Source organism: Trichomycterus rosablanca, chromosome 5 (assembly GCF_030014385.1).
Source record: "Trichomycterus rosablanca isolate fTriRos1 chromosome 5, fTriRos1.hap1, whole genome shotgun sequence".
Lineage (NCBI taxonomy): Eukaryota > Metazoa > Chordata > Actinopteri > Siluriformes > Trichomycteridae > Trichomycterus > Trichomycterus rosablanca.
Window position 1 is genome coordinate 32,883,814 of NC_085992.1, and position 13,493 is coordinate 32,897,306.

Consider the following 13,493-nt stretch of genomic DNA (forward strand, 5'->3'; position numbering starts at 1 on the left):
TATTGACACTTCAGGAACTTTCACTAAGGGGTGTACTCACTTTTGTTGCCGGTGGTTTAGACATTAATGGCTGTATATTGAGTTATTTTGAGGGAAGAATAAATTTACACTGTTATATAAGCTGCACACAGACTACTTTTCATTGTGTCAAAGTGTCATTTTGTCAGTGTTGTCCCATGAAAAGATATACTTACATATCTGCAGAAATGTGAGGGGTGTACTCACTTTTGTGATACACTGTATATGCACTCGCCTAGTGTGGGTAACAAAATGCATACGGCTGCTGCCCACGTGTCTGAGGGGGGCGTGGGTTAGCTTTTTTCTCCCCAAATCAGAGCGGGATCGGCATTAGTGGAAAGGAAGCGTGACACAATTGGGTACTTGGATGCACTAAACAGTCTGGAGAAAAATGGGAGAAAATACATAAACAAATATCAACTTAAATCAAACTCACAAGACAATAAAGTGTACAAAAGACCCAGGGTATAAATACTTTCTAAATCCACTGTTCATGTGTTCTGACTGTGTATTTAAAGAGAACTGTCATACTTTCTCAGAAATATTCCTTATTATCTTCATGTTTTACCACCGCTTTATCCTGATCAGGGTTGCAGTGGTGCACAATGCAGTAACATACCCCGGACAAGCCGACAATCCATCATGGGCCTCGCCACAACCCACCACACCCTATAGCACTGCTGAGGATTTGAACCCTAGATCCCTGAGGTAGTGGGCCAGCATAATTTACCACTGTGGCACTCAAGTGCTAATATTATTATTATTACGATTTTTGTACTCATATTTTTCTAATAATTTCAGTTGCACACACTCACAGATGAGCAAGATGGGAGGATGTCCCATGGTTATTTGGTATTATGTTTTTCATAACAAAGGAGCATCATACACAAACAACCCAAACCTCTGGTCTGAAATGATTTCCTAGCTTTAACAAAAGAGTGAGTGTTTAATCCATGATAAGACATTTATTATGCTGATATAATCTCTTTAAAAAGTTATTTTAAAATGTTTTATAATCAGCCATCACAGCATTCATTGACAGTGGCTTTAACTCTTGGTATTTCAATATTTAAAAGATTTACAAAACAATTACAGTGACATAAGTACCACCATTTGCCTCTCCTGTGTTTTGGTGTTTTTGAGCATCCCTTAAAAAAAGAAAAAAAAAGACACACACACACACAGGTCAGTCAACAGTTAGTACCTCGCTGGTGGTTTTTGGATCAGTCAGTTTTGAAGCATTGAAGCAGTCTAACAAACAAAGCACCTCTGCTGCCACAACCAGATGGTCAAGCCTGGTAAACCTGTCAATTTCATTCCTGTCATGTCCAAAGATAAAGTGACTGTCCTCCCAGTACCTAAGCTTAGTCTGTTGTGTAGCTCCCATTAGCCAAATGAAAATGTTTAATAAAAGAACAGATCAAGCCAGCACAACACTCATTTTGGATGCAAAAACCGTCAATACAACACAAAAGCTAAACAACAAAAATAAGACTGGAATCATTTGAAAAACTAACAACAGCAATGTTGTACTATAATATAAAAAGTATTTGGAAAATCTCCCTGCTCAAGATCAAAAATAGATAAACGTCAAACCACATTGATTAGAAATTGATCTCTCGCACTACACATCTAGTAGCTGACACGAAACCAGTTTTACCTCATGCCTCAGTCACATACATACACGTACATACATGCACACACATTTTTCCATGGCTGACAACACGTCTTCAAACTGCAATGCATGAAGTAACAAGCCCATACAGAGACAACATACAGCATAGCAAAAAGAAGAGCAGCTCAGTCTCGTAATAAATGCTGTGCATCTCTAGGACTCACGTTCAGGTAGCACTGGTGTAGCTATGTTAGTTTAATAGCCGAAGTAGAGTTTACATGTAGTGATCTATTTTAGGGATTGAGGTCAGGTTATAGAGTAAGAAACAGTGATGACAGGACATGTTGAATCTAAAAGGAATGTAGAAGGAGACTTTCTGTGCAGTGAAGGTGGATGCTTGAAGGGTCAGGGGTTAAAGGTCTGGTCCTAGGCCTCCCCAGCTGCTGTCAGAACAGGGATCGTTCCCCAGTAACCTGGACCAGCTGGTGAGTCCACAGTGTTTGCTTTTCGATAGGAAGCCTGGAATCACATTTCTACTTCTTTTTCATGGTCACATTCTTGCAGACCCAATTCATGCCATCCTAAAAGAAAAGAAATGAAGTGCAATATAGTCAGCATTAAAAAAAGAAAAAAATTCTGAAAAAGTTGGGACATTTAGCAAAATGCAGTAAAAAGAAGAATCTGTGATTTGTAAATTTTCTCAAATCTTTTATATATATATATATATATATATATATATATATATATATATATATATATATATATATATATAGTTTATGCATTTTCTCCCTTTTTAGCATGTCCAATTGCTTGATTACATCATGCTTCCTCTCCACCAATGCTGATCCCTGCTCTGATTGAGGAGAACAAAGCTAAACCCTCCAACACGTGGGCAGCAGCCGTATGCATTTTGTCACCTACGTCTCTGTGCAGGCGCCATCAATCAGCCAGCAGAGGTCGTAATTGCATTAGTTATGAGAGAATCCCTTATCCAGCTGTTTTTTTAATATCCCTATCCTATCCTATCTGAACAACAGGCCAATTGTTGTTCATGTGGTTGCTCAGCCCAGCCGGCAGGCAGAGCTGGGACTCGATACGATGTATTAGAGATCCCAGCTCTGGTTCCAGCGTGTGTTTTTACCACTGTGCCACCTGAGCAGCCCTTCTCAAATCTTTTTAAGTAACAAAATTACAAGTAAACACAACAAAACAAAAGTAAAAGTCAATTCTAGCTTAAATTCTAGACAGAAACACCGCTAATTCTCTGGGCCAGAGCCCATCTTAAACGGACCAAAAGACATATGTTGTGGTCAGTTCAATCCATGTTTCAGCCTTTTTCAAGAAAAACAGCCATCAAGTTCTCCATGCTAGAAAAGGTGTTATCAGTGAAGGGTGAAAGAGTGTTATCAGTGAGGGGTGAAAAAGCAAACATCTGTCACGATATAAAAGCGCAGCAGTGCTCACAGCATGGGTGGCTTCCATATGTGTGAACATTGTCGTGGAGGTGTATATTAGGATGTTAGAGAGACATGTGATGCCATTAAGGCAATGTATTTTTCCAGGAAGTCCCTGGTTATTTCAGCAACGCAATGCCAGGCCTCATTCTGCTCGCACTACAACAGCAAAGCCTCATAGACATACAGTGTATCACAAAAGTGAGTACACCCCTCACATTTCTGCAGATATTTAAGTATATCTTTTCATGGGACAACACTGACAAAATGACACTTTGACACAATGAAAAGTAGTCTGTGTGCAGCTTATATAACAGTGTAAATTTATTCTTCCCTCAAAATAACTCAATATACAGCCATTAATGTCTAAACCACCGGCAACAAAAGTGAGTACACCCCTTAGTGAAAGTTCCTGAAGTGTCAATATTTTGTGTGGCCACCATTATTTCCCAGAACTGCCTTAACTCTCCTGGGCATGGAGTTTACCAGAGCTTCACAGGTTGCCACTGGAATGCTTTTCCACTCCTCCATGACGACATCACGGAGCTGGCGGATATTCGAGACTTTGCGCTCCTCCACCTTCCGCTTGAGGATGCCCCAAAGATGTTCTATTGGGTTTAGGTCTGGAGACATGCTTGGCCAGTCCATCACCTTTACCCTCAGCCTCTTCAATAAAGCAGTGGTCATCTTAGAGGCGTGTTTGGGGTCATTATCATGCTGGAACACTGCCCTGCGACCCAGTTTCCGGAGGGAGGGGATCATGCTCTGCTTCAGTATTTCACAGTACATATTGGAGTTCATGTGTCCCTCAATGAAATGTAACTCCCCAACACCTGCTGCACTCACGCAGCCCCAGACCATGGCATTCCCACCACCATGCTTGACTGTAGGCATGACACACTTATCTTTGTACACCTCACCTGATTGCCGCCACACATGCTTGAGACCGTCTGAACCAAACAAATTGATCTTGGTCTCATCAGACCATAGGACATGGTTCCAGTAATCCATGTCCTTTGTTGACATGTCTTCAGCAAACTGTTTGCGGGCTTTCTTGTGTAGAGACTTCAGAAGAGGCTTCCTTCTGGGGTGACAGCCATGCAGACCAATTTGATGTAGTGTGCGGCGTATGGTCTGAGCACTGACAGGCTGACCCCCCACCTTTTCAATCTCTGCAGCAATGCTGACAGCACTCCTACGCCTATCTTTCAAAGACAGCAGTTGGATGTGACGCTGAGCACGTGCACTCAGCTTCTTTGGACGACCAACGCGAGGTCTGTTCTGAGTGGACCCTGCTCTTTTAAAACGCTGGATGATCTTGGCCACTGTGCTGCAGCTCAGTTTCAGGGTGTTGGCAATCTTCTTGTAGCCTTGGCCATCTTCATGTAGCGCAACAATTCTTCTTTTAAGATCCTCAGAGAGTTCTTTGCCATGAGGTGCCATGTTGGAACTTTTAGTGACCAGTATGAGAGAGTGTGAGAGCTGTACTACTAAATTGAACACACCTGCTCCCTATGCACACCTGAGACCTAGTAACACTAACAAATCACATGACATTTTGGAGGGAAAATGACAAGCAGTGCTCAATTTGGACATTTAGGGGTGTAGTCTCTTAGGGGTGTACTCACTTTTGTTGCCGGTGGTTTAGACATTAATGGCTGTATATTGAGTTATTTTGAGGGAAGAATAAATTTACACTGTTATATAAGCTGCACACAGACTACTTTTCATTGTGTCAAAGTGTCATTTTGTCAGTGTTGTCCCATGAAAAGATATACTTAAATATCTGCAGAAATGTGAGGGGTGTACTCACTTTTGTGATACACTGTATACTGCATGTGCTTGACTGGTCTGCCTGGAGTCCAAATCTGTCTCCTATTGAAAATGTATGGTTCAGGATGAAGAGGAGAATCACCCAACGCTAAGCAACTGAAGTCTTGTATTAGGCAAGAATTCCAGTTACAAAACTGCAACAAAAAAACTGTGCTCATATTTACATTAGGGATGTCCCGATCACGTTTTTTGTTCCCGATCCCGATCATTAATTTTGATCCCGATCCGAGTCTCAAACAGATACTTGTATTTTCTAGATATTGTCTAGATAAGAACTAGATAATACTGTTCACACAGTGCACACTTCAAGTACATTACAGTTATTCAAATTAATCCAATGTATATGTTTAACAACTAAATAGCTCTGCAGTGCTGTAGGAAAAAAATTGCCTGCATCCAAGCTATTGCTTAATGTTCTTTTATTTTTACAAAATAAAAGGAAACAAACTTAGTGCAGCATTGTAGTAGTAAGACTAGAACACTCAAAATAAAGTGAAGGTTCTTTTTGAGGAAAATCAGTATCTCTGCCGTGTTAGCGGACAGCCGGTTCCTCTTCTCATCATATAATAATAAACTCACTGTATTCGGCTGAGTGTTTATCTTTTAGGTGCCGTATCAAATTGGTAGATCGTTTGGTTAAATGATTTCTGGTTTGTTTATGAGCCACCGTACTTGTAGGCGTGTTGTAACTAAGCCAATCAGAGTGCTTAATACTGAGATGTCGTTCAGTCTTGTAACATGGTAACGCTGTATGTTATGGTCCTGAAGTTTTCATACTCGGATTAAAAGTTATTGTTTTGTAAACCGGTGTGATCCTTGACTCACACACACCATATAAATAGTAAAATTCTACAGTAATGAACGCAGCTCTGCTACTACCGCCTCGTGAAATGCTCGTATTGCAGACATTACACTTCGCCGTTGGACTCTCCGTTTACGACACCTGCTTGACCGCTGACGTAAAACAAAGGATCGGGCTTAGGATCGGGCTTAGTAAAGCCGATACCGATCAGTTAAAAAATGCCTTGATCGGGCCCGATTCCGATCTTTGAGATCGGATCAGGACATCCATAATTTACATAATACAACTAAGTTAATCAGTGGAAATCTTATTTATATATACTTTTTTGATTGGCTACTTCTGATTAAATTTGATGGTCAAATTTGACTAAATAATATAAATAAACTGCTGAGAAATGATCTAAATCAAAACTATGATAATACATAAAATGCCAGATATTTATGTCTATAAAAAGGAGGGCATGAAATTGCATATTCTTTAATATCCGTTTAACATTTTAATAGAGTTTAAGATGTAGAGATGTTTATAGGCCAAATTTGTTTTGTTTTATTGGGCAAAAACATTTATCAATAATTGATAAAATGTAAGACACCATGCTTAACAATGACCTAAAATCATATTTGATGGTTTGACCTGTTTGAATTTCAAATATTTATTTACCTGGACTCCCTCGCCTGTAAGAGCAGAGCAGGACTGGATCTGCCACATACGGTCTCGGATGGTGTGCAGGTTTAGACCTTCTGCAATCTCTGATGCTGGAGCAGCAGTAAGCAAGTCTTGCTTATTTGCAAATATAATAACAGGGACACCACTAAGCTTCTCCTCATCCAGCAACTCAGCAAGCTCCTTTAAAGTAAACGTAACCAGAATCAGCTTTTTGGTTTTATTGTGTTGTACAGTTAACCGTCAAATGTATTACTATCCACTAAAAGACAATAAGAGAGAAATGAGCTCCAACAGGACATGACTGGATTGGGTGAAACAGGGGAAAACTCAATAAAGAATTGATCAAAATGCAGCTGCATGTCTTCTAATCGGCACCAAGACAAATTACCACATAACCCCATAGTTTTCGCTTTTCTACATTGGCTATTACTAATTTACTTCACCCTCACCTTAGTTCTATGTCTCTAAGTTCTTCAGACAAATTCATTGCCTAAAACTCAAGGGTGATTATGCATTCTGCATCAAACTGCGGCAAAGACCGTGGAACAGCATACCTAATCTTTAAACCATGGCTAAATAATCTCTTTTAATCATATAAATCATACTTTTATCTGTCAGCTTTTAATCATCGTTAATGTTTTGTTTTGTAATGTGATTGTGTGGTTTGTTTTCATGATTTATGTACAACACTTCAGTATTAATAGTCCTTTTACAAATAAACTTCACTTGGTATCAGTGTCTTTCACCTTGTGTTCACTTTCTGACTACAAATGAGGACTTTGTATAACATCTGACACATAACACTACTACTAGCAATCAACAGAAAATCTTTTAACTGACGAAGACTCTCATCTAACATCACTGGGCTGATGATAATGGAAATACCAGAGTTAAATAAGCCAAGCCCAGACACACCACCCTAAACTTATACCATTTGTGCTATTATCATGAAAATAGGAACCACATGCCTGATTAATCTACATAATGACAAGTTGCAAATCTCTCTACAATACATATAAGTGTTAAAGAATTGTGTCAACTTGATCTAATTAATGAATTGTGTGCTTGATCCTCAACTAAATCTATGGAGTTCCTGAAGACACCTGGTGGCTAATTATTTTCTTATTCACGAACATGCAGTATAAATACAGTGCTCACAAAAAAAATACTTACCTGCCCAGTTTCTTCAAATCTTTTCCTATCTGCACTGTCTATGACATAGATCTAAAACAAACAACTTCTATTAAAAATATACAATATATATTTATGTACAAGCATTAGTGTATGAACGTGTATCAAATATACATTAATTCACAAAACATAATGTGTATATACGTATATACACAGTGGGGTCAAAAAGTATTTAGTCAGCCACTGATTGTGCAGGTTCTCCTACTTAGAAAGATGAGAGAGGTCTGTAATTTTCATCATAGGTACACTTCAACTATGAGAGACAAAATGAGAAAAAAAAAATCCAGGAAATCACATTGTAGGATTTTTAAAGAATTTATTTGTAAATTATGGTGGAAAATAAGTATTTGGTCAATAACAAACAAGCAAGATTTCTGGCTCTCACAGACCTGTAACTTCTTCTTTAAGAAGCTCTTCTGTCCTCCACTCCTTACCTGTATTAATGGCACCTGTTTGACCTCGTTATCTGTATAAAAGACACCTGTCCACAGCCTCAAACAGTCAGACTCCAAACTCAACCATGGCCAAGACCAAAGAGCTGTTGAAGGACACCAGGAAGAAAATTGTAGACCTGCACCAGGCTGGGAAGAGTGAATCTACAATAGGCAAGCAGGTTGGTGTGAATAAATCAACTGTGGGAGCAATTGTAAGAAAATGGAAGACATACAAGACCATTGATAATCTCCCTTGGGGTCAAGATCTCATCCCGTGGGGTCAAAATGATCATGAGAACGGTGAGCAAAAATCCCAGAACTACACGGAGGGACCTGATGAATGACCTGCAGAGAGCTGGGGCCAAAGTAACAAAGGCTACCATCAGTATACACACTACGTCGAGAGGGACTCAAATCCTGCAGTGCCAGGCGTGTCCCCCTGCTTAAGCCAGTACATGTCCAGGCCCGTCTGATGTTTGCCAGAGAGCATATGGATGATCCAGAAGAGGATTGGGAGAATATCATGTGGTCAGATGAAACCAAAATGGAACTTTTTGGTAAAAACTCAACTCGTCATGTTTGGAGGAAGAAGAAGAACCCAAGAACACCATACCTACTGTGAAGCATGGTGGTGGAAACATCATGCTTTGGGGCTGTTTTTCTGCAAAGGGGACAGGACGACTGATCCGTGTTAAGGGAAGAATGAACGGGGCCATGTATCGTGAGATTTTAAGCCAAAACCTCCTTCCATCAGTGAGAGCATTGAAGATGGAACGTGGCTGGGTCTTCCAGCATGACAATGATCCCAAACACACCGCTCGGGCAATGAAGGAGTGGCTCCGTAAAAAGCATTTCAAGGTCCTGGAGTGGCCTAGCCAGTCTCCAGACCTCAACCCCATAGAAAATTTGTGGAGTCCGTGTTGCCCAGCGACAGCCCCAAAACATCACTGCTCTAGAGGAGATCTGCATGGAGGAATGGGCCAAAATACCAGCTACAGTGTGTGCAAACCTGGTGAAGACTTACAGGAAACGTTTGACCTCTGTCATTGCCAACAAAGGTTATGTTACAAAGTATTGAGTTGAACTTTTGTTATTGACCAAATACTTATTTTCCACCATAATTTACAAATAAATTCTTTAAAAATCCTACAATGTGAATTCCTGGATTTTTTTTTCTCATTTTGTCTCTCATAGTTGAAGTGTACCTATGATGAAAATTACAGACCTCTCTCATCTTTCTAAGTAGGAGAACTTGCACAATCAGTGGCTGACTAAATACTTTTTGGCCCCACTGTATGTATGTATATATATATATATATATATATATATATATATATATATATATATATATATATATATATATATATATATATAAACTATAGGTAAGCAATGTCTGTAAGAAGTCATAATTTGTTTATAGTGAGTTATAACATGCCACCCCAACTGATAATACAAACATCAACAGCCATGGACATGAAACTTACAAGCACATCAGTGTTTTCAAAGTAGTTTCTCCAGTATGGCCTAATCTTCCTCTGGCCTCCAATGTCCCACACATTCAGCTTAAAGCCCTGGGATTGTACACTCTTAATGTTGAAGCCCTGGTTTAAAGAACAGAAACCAGCTGTGAAACATGCTTATTGTTATTTCCAACCATAAAGCTGTAAAAGGAAAAGAGAAGCACATTTGGCTATTTGTCACACATTCTCTAAATACATGTTCTGATGTGCGTTAATTATGTAGAAGGCATTCAATGTTATATAAACTTACAGTTTGTGCATAAAATATTTCTGTGTGCTTATACGAAGTTGACAGCTCCATCAACTGCAGTAATAATCAATTCAATACCCGTAATTTCATTTTTAACACTCTTACAGATTAACATTTTCTATCCTTAATCAAATGTGATTTAGCTTCTGAACACATCTTGAAATGCAAATTGAAAAATGTCAGAGCAGAAAAAAACACTGATAAGTTATGAATGAGGCTGCTTGATTTCATTTGCACATCTCACAGTTGTTTCTATGTTAAATGTTCCTTGTACCTGTGTAGGAGTGATGTGACTGATGTCCTCAGAAGCAAGCTGCTTGAGTAGTGTTGTTTTCCCTCCATTGTCAAGACCCAGAAGCAGGATGCGCACCTCCTGGTCTGGGGCACTCTTTAATTTTCGTAGGATTGATAACAGACCCTAAAGAAGGGAGACATTCTAAATCCTGTTCAAAATCATAGGACAGAACAAGCCTAGCAATACAGCATATAAAAACAATCTATATAGGAGCTTTATCAGTATGTGGGTCGATACTTAACTAGAATACAGAAGTATTGTCCACATGAATACTAAACCCTATATGGTCAAAAATATGTGAACACCCCTCCTAAAATGCTTTGACCACATTTACTGTTAACATGTGTAAAAAAATCAATTAAATCAAATAAATTATATATTTTGTGGTGATGGTTTGGGGGAAGGCTCTGTCCTGTTCCAGCAAAATGCAACACACATAAAGACATGCCGGTGGGGAAACTTCTGGAGCCTGCACAGAGCCTTAACCTTAATCATACTAAAAACCTCTGAGATAAATTGGAGTGTCAGCTGCATGCCAGGCCTACTTGTCAAGCACCTGTGCCAGACCTCATGAAAGCTCTTTTGATTGTTTGGCCACACGTTTTCACAAACACAGTTCAAAATCCATATTACGTATTACATGCCTTCTGTTTTAGTAAAATTCACATATTTTATTAGGGCTGAGTTTAGGACTCAACAAGGCCACTACAAGTGCTTAAATTAGATTTACTTTGCCTTTTCAAAATTAGTTTTGGGTCGGTTGTCTGCAGGAACTTCCCATCTGCACCGTCGTTCTACATTCCATCCAATTTCTGCAATGCATCAGTTACACTAGCAGCAAAACGGCAGCATCCCAGAACAGTATTTTACCACAGTAATACTTGACTGTAAATACACTGTTGTTGGATTTGAATTAAAGTTGGATTCTTCAAACATACTTTTGGTCATCATCGACAAATTACTTTGATTCATGTGAACACAAAACTCTCAACCAGAAAGCTTTTTTGGCCAAGTATTCAGCAACACACTTTAGTCTAGCTTTAAGGTGCCAATTTAGATACTATGGAGCAGGGTCTTCTTCTAGTAGTGCAGCCTCTAAATACATTAAAATGTAAATCTTGCTTGGACAGTGGCACCTGTATTCTGGCAGCTTTTAATTTATGGCAGACCTGTTTATGGTTGTATGTTTGAATCACCATGCAGACAAATTTCCTTTCAGCATAAGGTGTCCCTTTGTTCACCCAACACTGGCAAAAGACCACTGTTCCATGTACTTTGTATTAATGCATACACTGATCAGCCATAACATTAAAACCACCTCCTTGTTTCTACACTCACTGTCCATTTTATCAGCTTTACTTACCATATAGAAGCACTTTGTAGTTCTACAATTACTGCCTGTAGTCCATCTGTTTCTCTACATACTGTTTTAGCCTGCTTTCACCCTGTTCTTCAATGGACAGGACCCCCACAGAGTAGGTATTATTTAGGTGGTGGATGATTCTCAGCACTGCAGTGACACTGACATGGTGGTGGTGTGTTAGTGTGTGTTGTGCTGGTATGAGTGGGTCAGACACAGCAGCGCTGCTGGAGTTTTTAAATACCGTGTCCACTCACTGTCCACTCTATTAGACACTCCTACCTAGTTGGTCTACCTTGTAGATGTAAGTCAGAGACTTGAGTTGGTCATCTTCTTTCATCAATGGTCACAGGACACTGCCCATATATATTTTGGTTGGTGGACTATTCTCAGTCCAGCAGTGACAGTGAGGTGTTTAAAAACTCCAACAGCATTGCTGTCTGATCCACTCATACCAGCACAACATACACTAACACATCACCACCATGTCATTATCACTACAGTGCTGAGAATGATCCACCACCTAAATAATACCTACTCTGTGGTGGTCCTGACCGTTGAAGAACAGCATGAAAGGGGGCTAACAAAGCATGCAGAGAAACAGATAGACTACAGTCAGTAATAGTAGAACTACAAAGTGCTTCTATATAGTAAGTGGAGCTGATAAAATGGACAGTGAGTGTAGAAACAAGGAGGTGGTTTTAATGTTATGGCTGATCGGTGTAGTTGTTTGTACAAATAATATTGCAGCCTGAAGTTGTTTAGAAAATGCTCTAAGTGGCATTCCTGACTGACAGTACTCCTCAGAATATTTCAATGTAAAGACTGTGAGAGTGCAGTCGAACTAGCCATATTTAACGTGCAAAACTTAAATTATGAAGGTGTTTATTTTTAGTTATTATAAATACGTGTGTGCTTTAATCATGCAGACACAAGTCTCTACAAGTAGGCGACTGCAACTGTAGGCACTGGCCCAATAACAACTCTCAAATACATCTAACATATTTAATACATATGACAGTTACTCTGATGGGAAATATGATTACTTACATAACATGCCATTGTTTTCAATCCGGTACTAGGTTAACACAAAGTCGCCTAGCTGTACAGTACAGCTTGATATAACAGTTTACATCAACTACATCCATAACAACAAATACCACCAAAATTCACATTGGCTTAGTTATTTACAAAGCAGGAGAGCTAACTCGATTTTTGATTTTATATATCGTTTATATATCGTATTAATTAAATCTGTATATAACCAATTCATTTAGCAGAGTAGTTAGCTACAAGAACGTGAAAGTAACATTCTTTTTATACAGAACCCAGCGTGTAACGAGATCATTTTCAGGTATTTATTGACGCTTGATGAATACAAAAGATGTTTCCTCACAGGTCACGTAGCACAATTAAGCATCTCCAATTAGCTAAACTAGCCGGCTACAGTTACCCAATCCGTTAGCTTGCAAATAAGCTAACGACCTAATTTTCGTGTTAGCTGCCCGGTCCGTTACACGTCGGTAAAATACCAATGTATTCTTATTCCGGCATTAAATAAAGATAAAAAATAAAGTGAGTGTGTAACTTTAATGATATTAATGTAATATTTAGTCAGTGAGTGAATTAGCTACAAACCATGGTGATGTTTTTCCTCCGGAGACGCCGAGCTGGGTTACTAGGGGAGGCGGATGACGTCACGGAATTCGTCGCTACAGAGATCTATCCGAGGACACCGTGAAAAGATTTATGCTACATTCACATGATCCTCGGATTCTGTCGGTTTTCCAATTGTAAAGCGCCAATTTAAGTGTAAAATGTTAATCTCTAGTCTTTTGATGAAAGTACTCAATCAAAAAAAGCTATTTATATTGCCTGCTTTACCGAACTGTTTGAAACTGTGTTTGTACATAATGCATCCAACATTTACAGTTGTTTGTTTGTTTGTTTATTAGGATTTTAACGTCATGTTTTACACTTTGGTTACATTCATGACAGGAACGGTAGTTACTCATAACACAAGATTCATCAGTTCTCAAGGTTATATCAAACACA

The 13,493-nt window shown here is 39.2% G+C and overlaps 1 protein-coding gene across 1 annotated transcript; it reads right to left on the bottom strand.

The window, feature by feature from the left end:
* Positions 1 to 1,858: 1,858 nt before the first annotated feature.
* On the bottom strand, positions 1,859 to 13,113 carry arl3a (ADP ribosylation factor like GTPase 3a). The gene is made up of 6 exons (XM_062996019.1): positions 13,077 to 13,113; positions 10,058 to 10,201; positions 9,498 to 9,614; positions 7,562 to 7,612; positions 6,383 to 6,568; positions 1,859 to 2,214 (listed from the first exon to the last, which is right to left on the bottom strand). The coding sequence occupies exons 1-6, from the start codon at positions 13,077 to 13,079 to the stop codon at positions 2,167 to 2,169; spliced, it is 549 nt and encodes a 182-aa protein (XP_062852089.1). The 5' UTR covers positions 13,080 to 13,113; the 3' UTR covers positions 1,859 to 2,166.
* Positions 13,114 to 13,493: the final 380 nt, after the last annotated feature.